This window comes from Seriola lalandi, unplaced genomic scaffold, assembly GCF_002814215.2.
Source record: "Seriola lalandi dorsalis isolate HSWRI2012SDOR001 ecotype SW California unplaced genomic scaffold, Sedor1 jcf7180002054883, whole genome shotgun sequence".
Classification (NCBI taxonomy): Eukaryota; Metazoa; Chordata; class Actinopteri; order Carangiformes; family Carangidae; genus Seriola; species Seriola lalandi.
Genome location: NW_019525658.1, coordinates 3,275,088 through 3,298,507, shown reverse-complemented (window position 1 = coordinate 3,298,507; position 23,420 = coordinate 3,275,088). Strand labels below are relative to the sequence as shown.

The 23,420-nt window shown below is 38.7% G+C and overlaps 1 protein-coding gene across 1 annotated transcript; it reads left to right on the top strand.

The window, feature by feature from the left end:
* Positions 1–12,226: 12,226 nt before the first annotated feature.
* Positions 12,227–23,369, top strand: lman2lb (lectin, mannose-binding 2-like b). Its single transcript, XM_023397761.2, has 8 exons — positions 12,227–12,460; positions 13,140–13,258; positions 13,544–13,661; positions 15,097–15,179; positions 15,768–15,929; positions 17,486–17,600; positions 17,851–17,967; positions 19,710–23,369. Exons 1-8 carry the CDS (start codon positions 12,256–12,258, stop codon positions 19,850–19,852), a joined length of 1,062 nt encoding a protein of 353 aa, XP_023253529.1. The 5' UTR covers positions 12,227–12,255; the 3' UTR covers positions 19,853–23,369.
* Positions 23,370–23,420: the final 51 nt, after the last annotated feature.

Genomic DNA, 23,420 nt, shown 5'->3' with positions numbered 1-23,420 from the left:
TGGCGGATTAATCCACAGAGCAGGTGTGCAGACTCCTGCTACGATTTTACTTTTATTGCTTTTAAGTCACTGCATTCAAAGTAAGCTGCAGCGCTTTAGTCTGCGGCATCAAACATCTTTTACTGACAATATCTTTGACAAGAATGTTAATCTGCGCTTCATCGCATCTCGGATCAAGTCTCCCCGTCGTTTTTCCTGCAGACTTTACTCTATGTACTCTGACTGGAAATCATCTCCACAACCAGGGTCACTGGAAAGCTTCCAAACCACGCTGGCCGTGCTGTCTCCCTAACACCTCTCATGTTTGGACAGTTGAACGTTGATGAATGGCCTAATGGTAACAGGTTAGTGTGAGTGAACATATTTGGGCTTCGGAGGTGGGAGGAATGTAGTTTAACAGCAGAGCGGAGGTGCTAAAAGAGACGGGGCCTGAGTTGATATCACACACAGACACACACACACACACACACACACACACACACACACACACACATACACACACGCACAGCGGCCACATGTTTTGAGGTGGGGCAGACTGGAAGAGGAGCCATGAGAAAGTCAAGTAAACGCAGTCACCATCAGACCGCAGCATATTGTATCATTACTCCATTCATGTCACATTCAATCACACAAAGTGAAAAGATTTTTTTTATTCAAATGTTCAGGATAAAACCAAGTTTTCAAATTATATCTCATCATGTCAGGAACAGAATATATAAGGTATATAGAAAATACTTTATCAGTATTATGTGCAGTATTGCTGACAGCATTTACAGCACATAAAAGAAATGTCATGATGGTATGATTAATGTACGAGACATCAGTTTACACTATACCTCCTTCAAAGTATATTTATATATTAATAGTTTGTTTAGCCAAATATATTTTAGGGGAAATGTGTTTACCTCCTAGATTATGTTCAGTGCCAGCTGTTTTTTTTTTTTGACTTAAAGAAGTGTCATGTTTTTGTAAAACTTTTATTAACATTTAACCAAAACCTCAGACTTTCCCTGACCTTAAAGTGCTAGTTTGGGTTATTGGACGTGGGGTTGCTTGAGCAGCAGCAGCGCCGGCACAGAGGCTCAGTGATGTGCAGCTGTGGACAGACAGATGCCCACAGAAAAAAGCTGATACTAGTTGAAGTATACGCACAAGCACAAACTATCATTATTGATTTGCAGTATGCTAGAACAATACATCCAGTAACACTTTGATTCATAATTCAATACTGTATAACGATCACGGCATTAGAATATTTTCTGATTAAATTAACTTTCACTCTCTACAGCAGAATAAGTCACATTCCTTCACTGCCAGTGGTCCAGTGAAGACTGTGGAGGCCGGAGCCACAGGCCTTGGTGTACTGTACGTCTATTTGAGATGCGTCTGTAGGACATGAGCCACACCTGCGCCGCTCCGTCAGGAGTGTGTTTCAGAATTAAACTGTGTGTGTGTGTGTGTACGCGGACGGGCCGCAAGACGACCTTTCGGGCCGGCGGGATGAATGAGGGGGTTTTGAAGCGGAGGATTCACAAAGTGATGTAAAGCATTCCTCACATTTCCCAGCTCCTCGGAAACAAGTCAGACACAGTTAAGATATAATTGCTCCGCAGGCCTGAATAGTGACAGCAATGCGCATCAGTGGTGTAGTAATGTGTAATATGAGGTAATAAAAAAATGTCTTGGTGAATCTCTGAGAATGACAATGTTGAAGTAATAACCCACATTTTCACACAGAGATGAATTACAGTAAATGTAACACATTTGAATTTGAGTCTGCTGCACAACATGCAGATGCAGCGAAAAGAAAAGAAGAACAGATATATGAATCAATATTAGTAAATAGGGGCTTAAGGCTTTAGTAAAATGTGTGAAAGGATGAAAATAGATATCAACATTATTCTTTGAAATTATTTTTAAAAATATTAAATTTATTTAGAATTAAAAAGATTAAAAATTAAAAATGAATTTCAAAAATGATTACACAAACTTGTGTCTGATACTTTGTTGGTAATGGTACCATTCCTGTTGCCATTTTTTATGTCTTCATTTCTTACTGTTGCAGTATTATTATATTATTAGTTAAATGATTAATTTATCATTAAGTAGTAGATTTATTTTTGTAGATTTTTACTTTTTTAATAAATTAGGCACATTTTTACAGTGTGACTGTTCATTGAGTGAGCTTTAACCAGTATAATACCACTTTACTGTTTCGTACTATGTATTTTTTTTTTAAATATTGAATATGCAGAGAATGACAGTAAATTCCACCTTGATGGAAGTTATGCCAAAAACTATTCACTGAGAGAAATAAATGAATGAAATATTGTCAAATATGTTTTAAAAAACACATTGCCAAAATATGACATTTAAACAACTACAAAGTCTAAAATAAATACTGCTATCGAATGACATGGCAAATGTGCTGTCTTATATTTGTATTAATACATCAAAATGATAAGTGCAAAAACCAAAATGTGTTTATCCTTTGTGAATGGAGCCTGATCTATAGATGGTGGCAGATTAGCCTTTACAGTAAGGGAATCCTGTGCTTCATAAAAACTCTGTCTACCAGAAATGATGCTTATACAGTACCACCTATTTGTTTTCCCAATTACAGTTTGTCTAAATGTATTCACTGCCTGGATCAAGTTCCCTGGCAACGTTTATTCTATTCAAGGCAGTGCTACATTTGATACCGCGCACGTACGAGTCAGAGTGAGGTGGTGGAGGTGGGTGTTGGGCGTACACCCAGAGACGGGATTTCCGTCCTGAGCCCTGTCTGTAGTTAAGACAACGAAAGCACCGGTTGGTAAAGGTTACACAAAGATTGTTGTTTCAGTTAAATGTTAATACATTAGAAAGCTGTGTCTCAGGCCTCGAGTCTCTGTAGATGTTTTCAACAATCTTTCTCTAAATTTAAACCAAGTGTGTCTGATGAATGTATTTGTATTGTAATAGTGGAAATTGTTGAGAAAGAAATTCAATATTTTGTCATTGTTCAAAATTTTGCAACTTGGAAGACATGTTTATTATATATATATAAATATTTTCTTATGTTGATAACGAGTATAATTCAGGTGGTTCTGTGTTTCTTTGAGAACATATTTAGTTAAACATAGTTTCCTATAGAAGATTCTATTTAACAATTTATTTATAACTTATTTATCTATTTAACTTTTTAGCGGACAAGCCCGTCTTATTTAGCGGGATAATTTTTTATAGTTTCATTTTCTGCTCTGGTCTCATCAGAAATGAATGTGCCAATTAAAGGCCTCAAAGTCTATGTGATCAGCTCAGATCTACAGAATTTTACATCCAGTAAAGTCAGTCAGTGACAATCCAAACCTGTGAAAACCTTTGTAACTCATTTTCTGTTACAGTTCTTCTTCACAAACTAGATTTCAGTAATAAAATCATCATAAAATCTCTAATTGAATTCTGTAACTAGACTATAATATTATAAAATTACAAAAATGTTACTCATCTGCAGGTTTTACTATTTCATGTATTGTTCCACAAATCATCATGTTAATTTAAACTCCATTTGATCAGACAATCTTTTTAAAGTGTGTTTTTCTTTCTGAATGAAAGTAGTGCTGCATTTATGAACCTGTCTAGTTAAGATGGTAGCTTTGGTTAAATGTAAATAAATTCACTATCTGAAGTCACTGTGGACTTTTCTTGTATTAAACAGGAGCACGATCTTTCTCTAACCGTAACCAAGTGCTGCGAGAACCATCAGAATGTTTCATAACACTGCAGTCGGTCACTGTAAGTGGGTATCGCCCTGCAAGAGCACATATTTGAGAAAAAACAAAGACGAAGTCCGTGAACATTTTACTGACATGATCAGTATCAACATTTCTGTGACTTGTCGAAATCCCTAAACATTTCCTCATTATGTGAAAGGAAAACATTATCCAGTCCTACTGCACGTATTTAATGTAAATTCTGGGAAACAGAGACGAACTGCTGCTCGTCATATAGACTGAATCTGAACCAGCAGTAAACAGAGTTAAGGTGCTTTTAAGTGCTGAAGATGACTGTCTGGCCCTGGCATTTATTCATTTCTATTAAAGTGCAAAGCTGTGAAACATCACAGATAATAAGAACCTCTGAAGAGAGAGCAGTACACTTCACTATTTTAGGACTTTTAGAGTTTTGTTTTTCAGCTGTTTTGTTTGAATAGCAAACTTATCAGAAAAGGTTTATGCAAAGAAAAAGAAAATCAATGTAGTTTTCCCGGCACCAACAAGACCATAAATCAGTTGTATTGGAAGGTGAGTGAAGAAAGGGGAGGAGGAGGAGGGGGAGGAGGAGGAGGAGGAGCTGTGTGGGGAGGAGGAGGAGGCAGAGGCCCGTAGAAATCAATTTTGACACATTAGAACTATTAGCTTATTGACAGGTGAGAGATGGATTGAAGGCTGGACGCTAAAGAGAGCTGTAGCTGTAAAACAGCTTCTCCACTGATGAGCTCTCTGGAAAGAGATGCTCTTTAAAGATCTACACTCAAATATCTCTCCATCATTAATTCATGCCCGTGAGTATAAAGAAGAGAAGTCAGCTTCGAGATGTATAAAAAAAAAATCCCTTACATTACAATATAATTATAACTGCATGATGAAATCTCAGTTATTTGAAAAAACATGGCCGACATGATGACTGATCATGAATGAAAACAACTTCTCCTTTTTAAAGGAAAGACATATCTTTTGGTAAAATATTTTTAAAAGATTACAAGACTTTGTTATATTATAGTATTGTATGTATTATATGTAATGGATATTAGGAACTAAACTAAACTTATTTGTCTAAAAGTCTTTTTTAATATGTATAAAGTTCTTAAGTACAGTATTAGACATGCATGTTGAAGTGTGAAGTTTATCTCTGTTCCTCTTAATGTCATCTGTTTGTGTTTAATATGAATTATAGACCTCACATGACCCTCAATAATTGATTAAGTTTTTCAGTTTACTTCCTGATTAGTAAGAGCAATCATCAGAGGAGAAATGTTGATATAAACTATTCAACCTTAGGTTTTTTACTCTTAATTATTTTGGGCATATTTACCTTTATTTTGATAGTCCAAGATAAGAGATATGGCCATAGCAACAACTGTAAAAAATAGCATGTAATGACTGTATATGGACTTCCTGTAATATTTCCAACACAAATATTTAAATATTGTCACAAACCCTCTGCTGGAGAGACTTTTATGTTTTTATTATTGTGTCTAAAACAGACACTTTGAAACATATTGAGTAAAAATGACTGGAATAAGCCTTCACCCCCTTCTACATATTTTAATCGTACAATGTAAACTACCCCCAGTTTACAGATTAACAAATAAAACATGATCAAATAAAATAGGGAGAACTGATTCTCAGTGGTGTAAAGCTACAGCCCTAATGAAAGGAGGAAAAACTGAGGATGACACCCGCCAATATTCAGCCAAAATGTCTTTATGCAATGTTGACAGCTGAATTAAAAAGTTGGTCAATGCTATTGAGTAATATTTAATTTGTATTTGATGAGATTACACAGACACCAAAACGATCTCACAATATAACACCGACTTCCCCGATCAACACTTCAGTTAATGGTGATGACCAATTTTTTTTTTTAAGTTTGAAAAGAAAAAATGTAGTAACCTTACATCCCTATCGGTATGCTATTCGTATTTGTATGTGTGGATTACTGAATGGACTGACCCGGCACGAGCCCAGCGTTCCAAGGGATCAAGGGGCCCCAAAGCCTCCTTATCATTACAGTCTATTTCAGCCTGTTTCTTTTACAAAACATGATCTATGTATGTACTGCACAGTGAGCGTTTCAGGAAAGTGTGTTTAAAGGATATTAGAAGCTTAATCAGCTTCAAAATGAAATAAAAACATAGAGACAAAACTGTTAGAATGACTCCTGTTTTCATTTAAAACGTTAAAGTAACAAAATGTAGGTAAAAACAAGACATCGTAGGCCCACCCATGTTCATGATTAACACATATCAGTGGGAAAACAGTAATAAAAATGCTGTTGAATTGCCCATTGTAGTAGACATGTAAAAATATAATAGATAATAAAAAATGAATAAAACAGTCTGAAGCTCATAATGACAAATAATTTCTGTTTCTCATATAATCAGAAGTGTTTGAGTGACGGAGGACTGTGAGCACTTCACCTCCCACATCAGCTCCTCCACCTGTCTTTCCTTCCAAGCTTCAAGTCTGACGCCCTAAACTGAACACCAGTGCACTTTTCAGGGTAATTTACAGAAGCTGGCAGACTCTCGCTAATTTTCTGGAGTAGCCTCTCACTGTGTGAGGAAGTCAATCTTTTTAAGAAGAAGTCTTCTCTGCATTTACAAAATTGCTCAAAACCCAGTCAACTTCCTGTTTTCCATCTTACACACCAGCCAGGAAGCTGAGTCAAAACCTGGACGACCATTAATTTTTCCTGTCAGTCGACATTTCAACAAACAGAATAACTGGAATTTTTTTTGTTTTTTTTTTTAAGCAGAACGTCATTATTTTTAAAGAGACGTGTATTTATCATTAATAAAAGTGTAATTGTTTTACGTGATCACTGTGGCTGTGAAATATTGACGGTGAAGGCATCTGGCTAACAAATGCTTAAGACCAAATAGTGAGGAAATGAGCGTTTCAATTAAGAAGATGTGTTTTCCTTTTTGTCAGCACAAAGAGCCGGGGCGAATGAAAAGTCCATTAAAGTGCGTCTGAAATGAGCAGCGACGATAACTCACCCTCCTGACTGCTCTGACAATATTCTCTCGGGCCTGTTGATTTGAATAGTGTGAATATTTATGTCCAGAGGTGTTTGCCTGTTCTTAATGTCTGCGCTCTTTACGCAGACTAAGAGGACATTTACTGTCTGCTTTAAGTGATCATGTATCATCAGAGGCATGTCCTGCCAGAGGAAGCATTAAGGGCTCCTCATTATTTAATCATTGGCTGCTTCACACTGCGAGCTCGTCAGACACTGGGTAAACTGTTTACTGTATGTGCAATGAAAACTGCAGTATATGGTAAACATCAACACAATCATCAATAGGCTTTGTAGCTGAAATAACTGTGAGCAACTGTAGCAAAACATCTGGTTATAACGACTAAAGCCAGCAATAAAATTTTATATAATTTAGTTTATTTGTGTTTACCGCTTCACTACGCCCCTGCTCCTATTGTAATACAATATGTATAGCTAATGAGAGGCTCAGGAACTATTCTGCAACACCACGCCCTGTCATCAGAGACTATTGGACAAGGACGCACAATGCCCCACAAGACATTTTTGATTGTGGGAAATGCCTCTAGAAATTAAGACTATATATTTTGGATATATACCTCATGTCCACTCGACTCCACTGGTTGAAAAGAGATAAATATTTAATGGATATACTGGTGGCTGGCAAAAAAGACTCTTATCACTCTTATTACTCTTATCTTAAAATGGGAGAAACCAACTTTAAATGCATGGAAGGAAATTACAATGGACATTTATAAAGTGGAGCAGACAACAGCATTTGTCAATCATACATTGGAACAATTTACAGCACACTTGGAAAAATGGATTAAATATGTTACGCCAGTTCAGGCTTGATTTTATTTTCAGAAATCAATAATATTGTTGTAGAGAAAAGATCATTCCCAACTGTTCATGGTTCTTTTTCATTGTATTTCTTTTCTTTTCTATATGTGTGGACTACTTTGTTAAGAATTATTTTCATGTACATTCAGTTTGAAATCTGAAATATATTGTATGAAAATATTTTTTTATGGACGTTGAATGTCAATAAAAAAAGCAAAAGAAACAACACCACATTGGGGACATATCTCTGTGATAAAAACATTGGTAATAGGTTTTATTCACTAGCTTTTTCTTTGACTCTTTCAACTGTGTCTCACAGCCCACATCAGCAACTGGAACTTGTTCATGTGTCTCAGATATGGCACCATTACTTGTCACAACATCGACTTACTGCAGGTCAATGTAAAGTGGCTCTGGGACATGGTCAAAAACTGTAAAAATAAAGGCAACAGGGATTTTTCATCACAAAGAAATGTTCTCTTAGACTTTAATTTTGGTAAATTAGATGTAGAATTATTCTGAAATGTATTTAAAGATAAAGAAACAATTAAGAATTTTTTATTCAGGGGGGTTAAAGTATTAATGCATTAACAAATAAGCAGTACTTTAATATTGGAAGTAGTTTAGAAATGCATCATAATTTATGGGTTTAGGGTATTTTGCATGTTGTAGGTATTTAACTTGCTGGACTAAACAGAAACAGTCCTGTCTAGTTATTTTATCCATAAACTATTTCTACTGTAATTTGCTAGAAATCTTTACTTCATACATCTGGATTTTTGCAAATTCATAATATGGTCAAAAAGCAAATTATGATGCAAGATTTTCTTACCTTCATTAAAAACAGAAAGTTGGAGTGAGTCACAGATCTCAGGACACACAGTTAGTAATGATGATAGTCCAAACCTAACCTGAAACCTCCATCACCGTCCCATCCTCATTGGTACAGTATGGGCTCATGATCAAACTCTTATCCATAACCTCCTAACTTCAGTGATTAGCTTCATCTCAACGTTCAGCAGTGCAACCATGTGAACACACGGCACATGTACAGCCCTGGTATGGAGTCAGAGTTCCACCCATTACTGACAAACCAGTGTCAGCCAGTGTTGGAAAAGTTATTTGTGTACATCTGTGTTTAAGAATGACCTACTCATTACATATTACTCATTGAAAAATTAATTGCATTAGTAATTGCTCAACAGTAAAAGCAACTAGTTACATTACTCTTGACTTTCATGGCTAAAGAAGACAACTCTGGCATTACAAGGAGGCAAACAGCTTCCCCTGTATTACTGCCCAACACTGGCCACAGTCTTATTCATCATAACAGTCAAAGCCACAGCCATGCCTAGAGCCATAATCACAGTGAAGGCCAAAGCTACAGCCATCCCATGGTTACTCATAATTACAGCTGCACCACATCATAACAGATCCTCCCTAACGGTATCTTAACATTAGCAGCAATTGTACAGACTTGGGTCCAGACCCTTCCACAGCTAAGGATGTTCACACTCATGCTAACAGTTACATTATACATTACTGAGTATCATCATGCAGCTCAGTCTTCCTCTGTGGATCACAAAGAGCACAGAGGTTAAAGCCAGGAAAAAGCTAAATTGATTGCGAGGCTAACATTGTGACCTTAAAGGGGGAACATGGGTCAGGTTCCTGCTTTACCTGTCTGTCTCATGACACATACAGTAGATGAATAGCTATGAATACTGTTTTATCTATGTAGTAAACCATAATGTAGCGATACCATATTGTTCCTTTATTTCCTGGACAACACACATGGGCTGCACTGCATTGCTGAAATCATCCCACATGTAGTTGTGTAAAAGTGATGCCTTCTCTTCCCCTAGGAAACATTCACTCCCAATGGTTTATACTAGAACAGGTGTGGGCGGCTTTAATGAAGATTAGCATTGAATCTGACTGTGACCAATGGATATTAAAATATCGCTTGACCTTGCAAACAGGGTTTACAGTGCAAGTCTGCCACAGCGGGAGGCGGCTGCATGCAGCATGCCCTGCGATCCTCTGCACTCAGTAAGCTGAGGCAGAATTTATGGCCCCGCACACAGCCCTGAGCTGTATGTGTCGGTCTCCGCCGCGGATTACAGGACACACAAATGGTGATGCGTGGGTGTCCGGAGAGGTGCTAGACACTGATGTTTCAGGTTTCAAGGTTCAGCTGGAATTCTGTAGCTTTCTCATTGTAAGTGAATAATATCTTCCCAGGGGACATATACAGGAAATACTAAGTGCCCCAAGTCACTGTTGGATCATAAACACCTTCATGTTTGCTCTCTTATTCCCTCTCTGTCTCTTTGTTTGTCTCTGAGGAGCAATAGCATCATCCTTAACTTGACTGAAAGAAAAGTAATTCCTCACCAGGATCCTGCCACAAGTCCAGCACCATCACATGTCAATACTATAGGCTCCGTCCATTAATCGAACCGAGCGCTGTTCTTTTACGAGACACAACAATGCTGGGGGAGCGAGCAGGAAGTCTGGGCAAACAGCTGAGTCTAATGTAATTCACCGCTGATCCAGACGCCATCATTAGATGTTTCGTGTGATGAGGCCAATCATGAAAAAATGCACTGACTACTTCCTGCCTTGCTCACATTAGATCATTTACTCTCCAACTCACATGTAGCTAACCATGCACTTCTTGTGATCCATAAACCTTTAAGGTGCTCCAGTCTTATGTTTATGGTTAACAATTTACAATATGGTACAGAAAAATGTAGTCAATGAGGAACAAATCAAGTTGAGAGTTAGTGAACTGTTACAGTAGAGTAGTTCCAGAGGCTCTGAGTCTCTCTTCTGATTGGTTGACTGTTTTCTGAGTGACTGAATAAAAATTAAGCTTTCAGTATATAGATTTGAGGTAACCACTCACAGGAACCAAATCCTGCAAAGTTGGATGGTGGGTCCAGGTCTGCGGGGCTTGAGGCATGAATGAATAAATACATGTTAAAGAATATGTCTGGCAGGAAAAGGGAAACCTAATTTGAAGGGCAGCATTACAGACGCAAACATGAGTCATTTTTCTTTTTTCTTATCTCAAGTTAGATAGACCTTTTAGACATGGCAGGAAAAGCACAGGTGTAATCAGCTGTAGTCAGACAGTATACAATAACATTATACAAACTAGTTCCAGGACACTGTGCATGCCGGTGCGCTCTCATGGCTTACTGGGACACATAATGGAACTGGAAACTTTAATCTGTCTGAATCCAGGTCTGATGCTACTTGTGTTAAACAATATCATGACATTGGGAAATTCCTTTATCATTGTGCTTCCCCTTTTAGCAGATTTTTCAGTTTAAGTTATCAAGTTGTTTTTGATAATAGAACACAGATGTAGAGTTTCCCTTTCAAACACGTCCAGCTGCGAAGATGCCAAAGATGATGATGATAATGATGCAGGATGAAGTCTTCTACTCGTGTTGACCTGAGGAGAAGTCTCCCTCAGACGTTGCGATGTTGTTGAGATATCCTGATTGCATAAATAATCGGTGACACCTCATAATATGAGCATCAGTCTGTGGACATTAATCCAGAGGCTTCACATACCTGATAGCCATTATCAGTGACAACAGCACAGCCAGTAAACAGACAGTCCTCTGGGCTCACACAACACTTGGTCACAGACACACTGTCTCCATGCTTATCCATCATGTGGAGTGTGTAACAGGATCTGGCATCTGGAGGACATGGCACGCCTTGATTTCTGGGGTGATTTACAACTTTGACACCATGCTCTCAATAATATTTTGGAAAGATAATCTGTTAAGACTGATCACTACCAGTCTTAAAACAGCACCCAATGTATTTATAAAGAAAATACACCTTACAAAGACCATGAGGACATGATACTAGGTTTACATCAATTTAACTCTAACATTCATGTTTATAGGCCCTTTAACAGCAGGTGTCATTAAATTCCACTAACCTCACTATTTTATTTCCTTTCTATTAAGAATGGGGAAAAGCATATCAGTTCCAGCAGGAAGTGGGAGGAGGACAGTCACTGGGGAAAATTAGGAGAAGAGACTCTGAGAAGCAGAACTAGACTGAAACAAACTAAAGTGGTAGGAAGAGAGAATGAGATGATGGTTTTATAGTATTCAAAGGAAAGTTGGAGAAATGAGATGGATAAAAAGAAACAGAAAAGAATAAACAATAATATCCAGATTCAGGTTTGGTCATACAGGAGTCAAAGGCATCTTCATCACCATTGGAAAACATAATAGGTAGAGTGACTTTGTGGAAAAAAAAATAGACTTTAGTTATGTACATGAAAGAAAAGATCTAATAAGAGTGAACTTTGATTAGGACACTATCATGAGAAAAACACTTTATTTTTATGTTCTTAGAACACGCTTGTTTGATAGGATATTCTACGTGTATTCATTTATTTTTATAAACATAATGATTTCATTTCTTTATATTATTCTTTTTTTGTCATTATATATTTGTATAATTCTTTTTGATCAGTAATAGCTCAGAATTAGAATCGCGATATGTACTCCACACCAGTTGGTGGCGATAATGCGCCATTTCCTTGTTTGCCAACCGTCATTAAACGTCAAGAAGAAGCAGAAGAGGAAAAGCAGTAGTGGGAGCGTAAAGATGGTTGCCACTGTAACTAAGCCAAGTCAGGACCGAATGGGAAGCATCGGGTTTTTATATCCAATGTTTTATTTCAAAAGCGTCCGTGAATTAACATGTTTGTTTGTTACCGTTTGTATTTTGATGAGCCAGTCGTTGGCAGACGACCAGGACTTTTTGGAGGAGTTTCTGAAGCGGGAATATTCTCTGGCAAAGCCATACCGTGGTAGGTTATGTTAACTGTCAACTAGAGGTTACGTTGACGTTAGCTAGTGAACCTAAACTAAACTAAGTTGACATTCACCAACAATAGCAATTCATCCAACCATAAATGGGGATTTCGTTCAATTCGCGGATTACTGAATGTATTAATGTTAGCTGCTGCTGATAATAATTAACTCAGAGGAACTTTGAGCCTCTCTAGCACTAATCGTTATACATCTTAGCTGGTGTCACAAGAAGGGGTAGTTACTATTAGCCCACAGCGAATAACTGTTAGCAAGTATGGCTAACGTAACTTTAACCGGCGAAGTTACTTGTCTCTTAAAATTAGCTCTGACAAGTGCAACTCTCGTGAGTTGCCCCGTTCAGGACTGTAGCAGACACTGTGTAGAAGGCGATTCCGGAAGCTCCCGGAGGAAAGAGACCGTGTACATACGAGTTTTAAATGTTGCCTTATGGGGTTTCATTTTCCAGTTCCTATATCCCACAAAGCTATGACACCTCTATATATGTGATTCGGTTACAAACACTGGGGGGTGGGGGTGTGTGTGTGGGTGGGTGTGTGTGTGTGTGTGTGTGTGTGTGTGTGTGTGTGTGTGTGATATATTGTTTTTGTGGCATATCACTGCACTGTATATACAGTTGTGAACACAGTATCTAACAGGTATATTACTGTTTTTCAGGGTTGGGCTTCTCTAGTTCTTCACAGTGGGATCTGATGGGCACTGCCATGGTTACACCTGACCATGTTAGGCTGACCCCAGACCTGCAGAGCAGACAGGGAGCAGTGTGGAGTCGAATTGTAAGTCTATCGCCACAAACTGTAAAACCTACACATACACTCTGCCCTGTGTAAGTTGGCATTTAAAACTCTCACATCCTACCTCATACTCACACAGTTACTCTGAAATGAAAATCACACATTATTGCATTTTAAAAATCGTACAGACCTTTAGAGTGTACATTTACTGACTGACATTCATCCTGTGACAAAAGAATGGTATGTTACTCAGCCTTGTTGACCAACATACTGCATATAGCACACCACAAGAATAACCTGTTTGTCTTAATTTTTGTTGCTTTTTAGCCTTTCTTCTTGCGTGATTGGGAGCTTAAGGTTCACTTTAAAATCCACGGTCAGGGAAAGAAGAATTTAAACGGGGATGGACTGGCCATCTGGTTAACCAGAGATCGCATGCAGAATGGTAGGTACAGACCCTATAGGTGTCTTATACAATGAAAAGGAACTAAATGCTACAGATTATTTAATGTAGTCTGAAAAAACAGGATAGAATCTTGGTGCCCAAAAAGGAAAAAATCAAACATTTTAGGAAAATGCACTTGTTTGTCATCTTACTTTGCTCAGGCAGATGATATGATCGATACATCTGTTTCATCTCTGTATGTCCTGTACAAAAGTGATGTAGGAAACCAAATTGTGGCTGCACGTATGCACTCTCAGCTTCAACACTAACTGCTTGGAAAACCACAACATTTTAATTTTCCATGTGTACACATTGAAAATACACAAGTTACAATGTGTAAATAACACCTCAAGCCTGAAGAACTAAAACTTATGTGGATGTCTTTAAGTCAAAGTTTTGTTTCCAATGCCCTGTTGGGATTTGATTTTCAAGGGAAATGGGAGCAGGTTCAATATTACTTGCACCAGTGAGTGATTTTAATCCTGTCATGAGTACCCCCACTTTTTCACAAACACTTTGTCCAGTTCCATCAGCTCAGCGCAGGGAAGACATAGAAAAAGGACGTTGCTAATCAGATAGATCACTTGTCACCATCAGTCAGCTCATTGAAGGAATATGTAAAGATAAACACTATGAGCACGGTACAAGCTCACCGGTGTCATGTCACAGGTGATTCTGTGTTTAATGGTTTACCTTTGTATTGCTGAGCTGATTTCATGTGGAGTAAGCTACAGGTACTAGGGAAGATACCAGTCCTTCTCTTAGTGAAACGGCAGAGCATTCAGAGATATTCACAGAGACATGTAAGCAGTTCTTAACTGTGTATGTGTGTGTTCTTATAACTAGATTACGGCTAAATAATAACTAGTAAATAATATTAATAATATTAATAAAAAAATAATACTAAACTCACCTGTGATGAAGGTTGCATATGATTCTCTCTGTTGCCTGTTATAGGACCAGCTCCTATAATTTGCCGGTGGCTAAATTTCTGTCTAGAGCAGCAACTGTTATGACAAAAGAGGAGGGGGAAATATTTTAATTATTCACTAGGGCTGCAACTAGTAGTAGACTTGATTTTGTCTGACAGGGGGGAACAGTGTCAAACTTTCACAGACTTTGTTATCCCTGTATTTAAACTGATTCTTTTTTCCAAACAGTCAAAAGCCTGAAGATACTCAGGTTACTATCACGGAGGACAAAGAAAACTTTCAAATTCTCGATTTGAGAAGCTGGAACAAATTAATTCTTTGGTATTTTTACTTAAAATTGACTTAAATGGTTTTTCTTTTATTAAATTTGTTGGTGCATAAGTTTCAGCTCTTATCATCCACCTTGCCTGTAAAATTATTCCTGTCTGAATTGGACTTAGGATTGTTGCTCACATTGGTGTTGAAACTGTGAAGTGCCCTAATGTTCCTCACTGTCTTTGCAGGTCCTGTGTTTGGCAACATGAACCAGTTCATTGGACTTGGAATATTTGTGGACACTTACCCCAATGCTGACAAGACCCATGATGTGAGTGACAGATGTTTAATGGCTGTGGTACTGTGGTACTGTTGGTATTTCTCTATAGTTACATGCTACGTTTCCTATAGACTCTATTGCGTTCTATCCTGCCATTTTTGTCTTTACTGAGGAAGATCAATAGGTTAAAAGTGTGTCTGTCCCCCAAAAATTATACAACTTCTGTCAGTAGCACATTAATGTGTTTGTGCTGGATTAATGTCATCCAGCCAAATCTGACCGACACAATTTAAAAGAATGCCAGGGTACAAGCTGCATGTGGCCTCTTTATTTACCCTTATATACTGATCTCAAAGATGTGTCATATTTCTTTTCCTGCATCCCTCTTATGAATGTGAAGAAGACGCAGCCTGGAGCTCAGGTAGAATCAGAAACTGCTGTTTATTCCACGACCTGAGCCTCTGAATGTCCATCCATCTTGAATTGCTGACCATGTCATGCCATTTCAGTATCATCATCATCATCATCAGTGGTGTTTGGTGTAATTGTGATACTATAACCGAAACAACAATGCGATTGTGCGTTTGTGAATCTGCAGATAAAGGTGTCAATGTTGTATCTCCCCTGTCTTTCTCACAGAGGACTTTCCCTTATATATCTGTAATGCTGGGGAATGGGACTCTGTCATATAACCATGATCATGATGGACGGACCACTGAACTTGGGGGGTGCACTGCTATGGCGCGCAACGCAATCTACGACACCTTCCTCCTCGTCAGACTCTCAAAAAACAGACTCACGGTATGAAACTGCAATGACAAAGTAAAAATATATTTTTAAAAACTTTAACATATACACATATATTTATAAAACAGAAATTTACAAAAGTATCCAGACCCTCGATTCAGTACTCTGTAGAAGCCTCTTTGGCACCAATTACAGCTTCAAGTCTTCTTGGTTAAGTCTCTTCAAGCTTCACACACCTGGATTTGGGAATCACATTCTTCCTGATAGATCCTCTCAACCTCCATCAGATCAGATGGAAAGTGTCTTTGAACTGCCATCTTCAGGTCTCTCGTCAGATGTTCTACGGGGTTTAAGTCTGGGCTTTGGCTGAGCTTTTCAGAGACACCCCAGTGTTGTTGTCTTTAAATGTTACATTGTCCTGTCATCATTTTTTTTAAAAATAGACAATTACTGAGTGGCCCATAAAATGTTGAATGTTCCATCATTGGAAAGTGATAGATTTCAAACCTGGGGTAGAGATGGGAATCGAAAAACAGTTCCAGTTGAGAACCTGTTCCAAATGGTCAAACCATCAGAATCGTTTGCCCCTGAGCTTATAAATTCCTTTTGTCAATGCCGGCATGTTTTCCAAAGCTTCTGCTTAGAACACTGCATTGGCAATCTAATTCCCTTTTTTGCAGTAATATTAGCAGGTATAACCTGTTTCTTTAAACCAGTTAAAAAAAGATGATGAGTCACTTTACACTGCCAGCCAAGTTTGAGTCTCTGTTCGGAGAGCACACACACACACACACACACACACACACACACACACACACACACACACACACACACAACTGCAGGGAGCAATGTCATCACATGAGCACAGAGGACACACACACAGACACAGGTTCAAAGAGTGAGCTGCTAGCTGCTGTGCAGTATGGTAAAATGGATCTGTCACATCTCATCCCCGGGTTGGTGCTCCTGTAAGTGTCGGAGCCTCCACGGGAGACGCTTCCATCTGTCATAGTGTGTTTTTTAAAACTTATTTCGGCCCTGCAGCTCACTCTTTCATCCCCAAGCACATTGTAGCCACAGTGCTTACTGTTTAACAGCACCGTGCTGGACAGGTGACAGCACAGAAAAGGGGCAAAAATTTGTGTGTTCACCTGGGTGTTTACATCACTGCCAGTCGTAGCCAATAAATAGAATAAATATTGTTTGTTTATACCTCATTCTGTTCTGTATAGGTCTACTTATTCTTAAACTGATACAAACAACAAGCAAACTCTTTTAAAGGAGGGAGCACTGTAGAGGGAGAACTGGGATGTCAGGTGTGACTGTGTGGCAAAAACCTATGTAGGCCTCCTTTTTGCTTCACACAGGAAATTGATGAGGAATCATTAAGGAATCGATAAAGAATTACACAGATAAGTAGAATCAATAATGGCATTCGTCTCAATAAAATATCAATTCCCATTCCTCCTGATGATGATGGTTCGGTTTGGTTTGCTTGGTTTAAAAACCTATGAAATATAAAAGATGAAAAACAGTTTATAAAGATAATCCCTAGCATGTTTTTTTATCCTTCATCTGTGACTCATGCTGACCGTTCCTCTGCCTTCTAGCTCGTGGTGGATGTGGATGGTAAGCAGGAATGGAAACACTGTGCTGACGTCACAGGAGTGCGGCTACCTCCAGGCTACTTCTTTGGTGCCTCCTCTGCCACTGGAGACTTATCAGGTATAAAGAATCATCTGAAGGCTGCTTAACCACTGGAAACCTCTGTTTAATTAAGTTAAATCGAATGAAACTTTAATTAGATCTTAAGGGAAATTGGGTTACAAGCACTACAAGCCAAAGCAGTTCCACTAAGTTGACGATGGGAAATAAGCCTCTCTCCCAAACTCCACAGAAACATTCAAATGGCAGAAGTGGTTTGTATGAATTCTTTTGTCAAGTGTTAATAACTCACTTGTGCATGTTGCTCCAGATAACCATGACATAATCTCCATGAAGCTGTACCAGCTGACGGTAGAGAGGACTCCTGAGGAGGAGGAAGAGGAAGAAATCACCGTACCCAGAGTTGACAACATGGAACAGTTCCGAGGTAGATGCACCACAATCATCTCGCCTCGACTCTCAGTCCTTTCATGGGTCACAGTGATAATTCACAAACTGTTTACATCTTATTTATTTCCCTCGCTGTGTTTCTCACAGCAGATGGAGTTGCCACAGAATTATAGATATTTCAATTTGTATTTCTTTCTGAGCTCTTTAAGGACTTAATGTTCATGTTGGCTTAAAAGTTGAGATCAAATTTTTTTTTTTTTTTTTTAAACCTTTATTCAGGTTAAGTTCACTGGGAGGCAAGCTCTCTTTTACAGGAATGCTCTGATCGCATTTACACAGTTACACACATTCACACCCAGAACAGTCTGTGCTGTTGGCCACTGAGCAGCTCCACTGGAGCAATAGGGGTTAAGGGCCTTGCTCAAGGGCACCACAGTGGTGAGGGTGATGAGGGTTTGGATAAGTCCTACTCTTGACCCAGAAAACAGCAGCTGACAAAAAACAGAGTGAGCTGGAAAACGCTCCAGGCCATCCTCATGACCCAGCACGGGATGGGCTGCTGTAGATTAAGGATGAATGGATGGATGAGACTTTTGCAGTGTCTCATAAGTGTGACATAAACCATTTTAACGACAATTTAGTGCCAAGTAATAATTTCGTTCTAAAGCTTTGGAAAACATGATTCATTTTTTGAGGTGTTACTATGTAATATTAAAAATTCATTACTAAATGTGCAACAATCTAAATACTTCACTCTCAAAAAACAAATATGCTTCATCTGATCTTCAAAGCTGTGGTTTGAACAGATTTGATTGACACTGGCCAGATGAAGAACCATCAGCAGATCTAGATTCAAATGCTGTAAAATCCTCATTGGTCCACAGAAATGCATGACATCACCTTTTTCCATTTGTTTGGCACACTTTAAACTAGTGAGAAGAACTCAGACTAAAACACAAATACAGAAAGTCTCTTGGGTGAAATAAGCAAAACTGTTGGAAGAACATTTTGTGTTCATTTAGGACAGTATTGCTGATAAGAAGCTGATTGAGAAAACAGGTTTTCAGGACCTGTATTAGGAAACTGAGCAGAGTATCTATCTGATTACAGTTACTTGATGATGTGAACAGAACTCAGCTAATATAAGCCGTCAGGTGCTGATTGGTCGCAGGAACATCTAAAATGAAAATCTTACTCAACCACAATATGGCTCCTTTTACCAGTTATAAATGTTAGTAACTCATTAATAAATGGTTGTAAAAATGAGATGATGAAACATGAAGATGGATGTGGGGAGAATCAGCTCAGTGAACACCAGAGTATGAATATGGTCATTTGATATGTGTAATTTGATCTGCCGAATGAAACGTTTTGACCATTAAGATGCTGATGGTGGTTTATTTCTAGTAACTTAACAAACATGTGATGAAGCAGCAGATACAAATGCTGATGATGGAGAAAAACAAAGAAAGATAACTAACTAATGAGATATGAGGCTTAACAGTACAGAGAAATGTGAGCTCACTATTTGGCAAGCAACAGGTCACTGTTGCCCTTTTTATCTAATGTGTTATAACAGCTTATACATGATTTATAAAGTGTTAAAAAGCTAATTAATAAACTATTTAAACCATTCAAAAACATACATAAGGGTAATCTGAGTGTAAAGTGGCACCAAAATCCCTTTTTCAATAAGTGGTTGTTCAAACCAAGTGAAGTGAACACTGCTGGAGACCCTCGTCTGTTTGGTAATGACTCTATCGTCCTTTTGCCTTGCAGTGGAAGTCGAGGAGGAAGGGATGAGCGGAGTCCAGTTCTTTTTCACCCTCCTTTTCTCCATCCTGGGCCTAGGTGTGCTGGCAGTGGTGGGACTGATGGTTTACGGGCGCTGGAAGGAAAACAGACGTAAACGTTTCTATTGATAAGAGACCAACTGAACCATGTGGGTTTTTCAGAATGTGTGTTTCTTAATCAACATACATTACAACAATGCAAAGACTTGCCATAGCTTTACTGAAACTATCGAATGAACTGAATGAACAACCTCATGGGTCTGAAGCCCTCAGCCTAGAGATCATAAACTGCCGAGATGAACCTGGTGAAGAGATCATGAACAGGTGAGCCAGCTGTGAAATATATATTTTTTTTTTAGGTTTTTTTTTTAGTATTATGGAAGATAAAGCTGCTCAAGTTGATTTTTTTGTGTTAAAATATGCTCATCTCAACTTGAAGCACAGTGAGGTTGCAGCATCCCATATCACTAACTGACATTAGATTTCAGACAAACAAAAACTTCAGAATCAGATGCTGTATGTAGTTTACTGACGCCATGTTACGGTACTGAAGTGTAGTTACCTCTTACTGCCACTTGGTGCTGCCAGCGTGCAGCTTTAAATCTGACCTGTACCTGCTGTGAAGACTAATCAGCCTGTGGATCATTGCAGACGTGTTGCTGCGCTGAAGAAGCTTCAGCTGTAGTGACCTCTTCAGTGAATCTGAGAGCACTTTATGAGCCAGGCAACGCACTTACATCAGCTGTGGAGGTTGTGTGAGCTGTTTTTAAATGTATGATCAATGACACATCACATTATGTTGTACATGAAAGTAATGATTCGAGTCACCAGTGCCTAGCTAGGACCGATAAAGACAAGGTGTTACTTTATGTTGTGGCCCTGTCTGCAGGTTTAAGCTCCCTTTTCTTTTCTCTTTAACATCTCAAATGATTTGGCTTCATTCACTTTCTGAAGTTACTAACAGTTCTGTTATGATGGAGTTGTTTATCCAGATCAAAAATCTCTGTTTCTGTGGCACTGAATTTCATCAGACCCCAGTCAATAGAAAACATTTCACTATTATATCAACTAATTCATTTGTGGTGATGTTGCTTTGGGATTTGAATCTAGGACGCACTGTGAATTGAATAGCCATATGCAGGATTATGTTGTCAAATGCGCGTTCGAGTTAAACTGAAGAGTATGTGAATATGAATGCTGTTTACTGTTTAGTTGTGTAACCTGTAATATAGCTGTTAAAATGATGCAGGGCTTTTTCTGCCAAAATACAAGCTGGTGCCTTACCCACGGTGTCCAGTGGACGCAGCTCTGTCACATGTCTGTTCCTTCTCAGCTGCTACAGACGATCCACTGACTCTCCAGCTGGTGTGACAGTCAGTGAGCTTACATGCAGTCATTTTTCTTGACTGTTGTGTAAATGAGAAACTTTGTGTTCTGTTATCAGGGAGGATGATGAGGTAAAGCTGGTTTCCTCAGGTAGATTTTTACAGGATGCTGAACTCTGGCCCTGTTCAGATCTGCATTAACAAGCGTCTTCAGTGCTTCAGTGATCCGCTCATATGTGGTCAGCTCTGAGTTCGTCAGTTCACACCTGGTTTAAAATGCGTCTCCATCAGATCTCACTTCCTGCCTTAAATGCAAATAAACAGGTATGCGTTGATGTTTCTGGACAATCTGACAGATGGGTCCATTGTCAATGTGCTTGTGTGTGTGTGCGCAGGAGAGAGAGACAGAGAGAGTGAGTGGGGCAATCATCGCACTGTGCACAGCTCTAATGAAATACAGTTTTATCCATTTGAAATATCAAAATATTTTAGGTTCATTATGAAACTGTGTTGGGACTAATAAAACTGTGGCAGAGTGGATTGGACGGTCCTTCAATGTGGCCCAGGACGTATTTGCGTTCACACTGCTAAAAGAATATGGCCACATGTGGTCCAGTCCAACTCTGAATGTGGACCGAGTGACCAGATTTCAAATGCGTCCTCAGGCGTGTTCACACCTGGACTTAGAGCTGACCACTTGTGATCGGATCACCTGAGACGGATGTTAACACCAGGTCTGAACGGGGCCTCTGTCATGTGTGTGGGTAACCAGGTCTGCATGTGCATGACAAATGACTGCAGACAGACAAAGTAACAGGAGCAGCCATAAGAACAGATCATTACAGAGCAATGTGTCCAACCAAAACCTGACTAAACTGCAACTAGTGTGCAGTATCATCTAGAAGTCTTAATAAGTCCGTTCCACCACTGAACATTTGACTGTTGGTGATACGCACAGTGCTACCTAAAGTCATTAAAATAAGTCCAGTACAGCCAAAGGTATCATGAATAAGCATCTGCTTGTAAAACACAAAGAAAACAAAACAGCTGATAACAATACTGGAAGTGTGTTTGCTGACACAGAGACATCCACAGGACACAAGGGGTTGTACAGACAGGACTTTTTCACAGCAGACATTTTAACTTGTCACAGTGTGAAAGCCACAGGTGTTACAATACCACTAACAATGGCTGTGTTGTAGTCAAGGGGTCCCAGTAAACCATGACCAGCATGAACAATAGCAGGACCCTGACACTGAAGCAGCTAAATGGAATTCATCTGTCATTCATTTTATTATTTACACCTTTGCTTCTTACTGTGACGTGTCAAAGTGTCTTACTTCTAAAACTGGGGGCCTGTAGTCACTGCAACTGAACTGAAAAATTATCATTTTTATTTGACACATTTTTCTTCCTTGTCAAAACCCAAAGTCTGCATTACCCACAATGCAACGCGACCACCGACAGTTCAGTCGTATGTATCTAAACAAACCTCATGTTCACAGCAGAAGGGGAAAAAAAATCCAAAGGCCAAAAACTGTACAACGCCCATCTGATGAAAAAATACTGTCCAGTTTGACCTGTGTGTTCATCTGCAGAGTTCACAATAACACTCTGCAAGTGTGTCATGAAAATCTTCCAGGTTGCACTCACACAAGACAACAAGCAGGTTTAAACAGAGCGCCAGCACTCAGTCTATTAATTAATGAATGAACTAATGTCAGTAGGTAGGAGGCCATTGCAGATACAAAGTAGCAGCTCCAGAGCAGGACTGTCGAGTACCTTTTACTAAAGCATATAACACCCACTTCTTTGTTAGAATGAGATATCCGTAGGAGTGTTAACTATCAGGGAGATTTTCATGGAGTTGTATTGTGTGTCATTTCGGTTCTCATAGCTGTTTGAAGTTGTGTCAATCAGTAGTAAATTATGATTAAAACCACTTTGTGTTCATGCGTAGAGTTACAACTGTATCAACTGCTTCTTGAAGTTTTGTGGAAAGTCTGACAGTCTGTTTCTTTCTGAAAGGTTTACTGTTATTTCTCTTTTCCTCTAATTGTTATGTAGGTGCTTTTTTGTTCTTTACTGAATGTCAAGCTGTTTGTCCTTTATCATTAAATTCACGAGCCATCATCGGGGCGAATGGGCCTGTAATTAATTATTTAAATATTACTATTAAGCGAATTATACTTTTAATTTGCTAACCAAATCTTTGTCTAAATAAACTGATAAATGTAAGTGAAGAGCTCAAGTTCTTCCTGCTCCTGTGTCTAATTGTTTGGGGGTTTTTTTTTTTCAATAAAAATTTCTACAGTGATTTAGCTCATGTGGTAATGGATTTTTTCTCTCCAAAATCTTTTTTATTGATACTT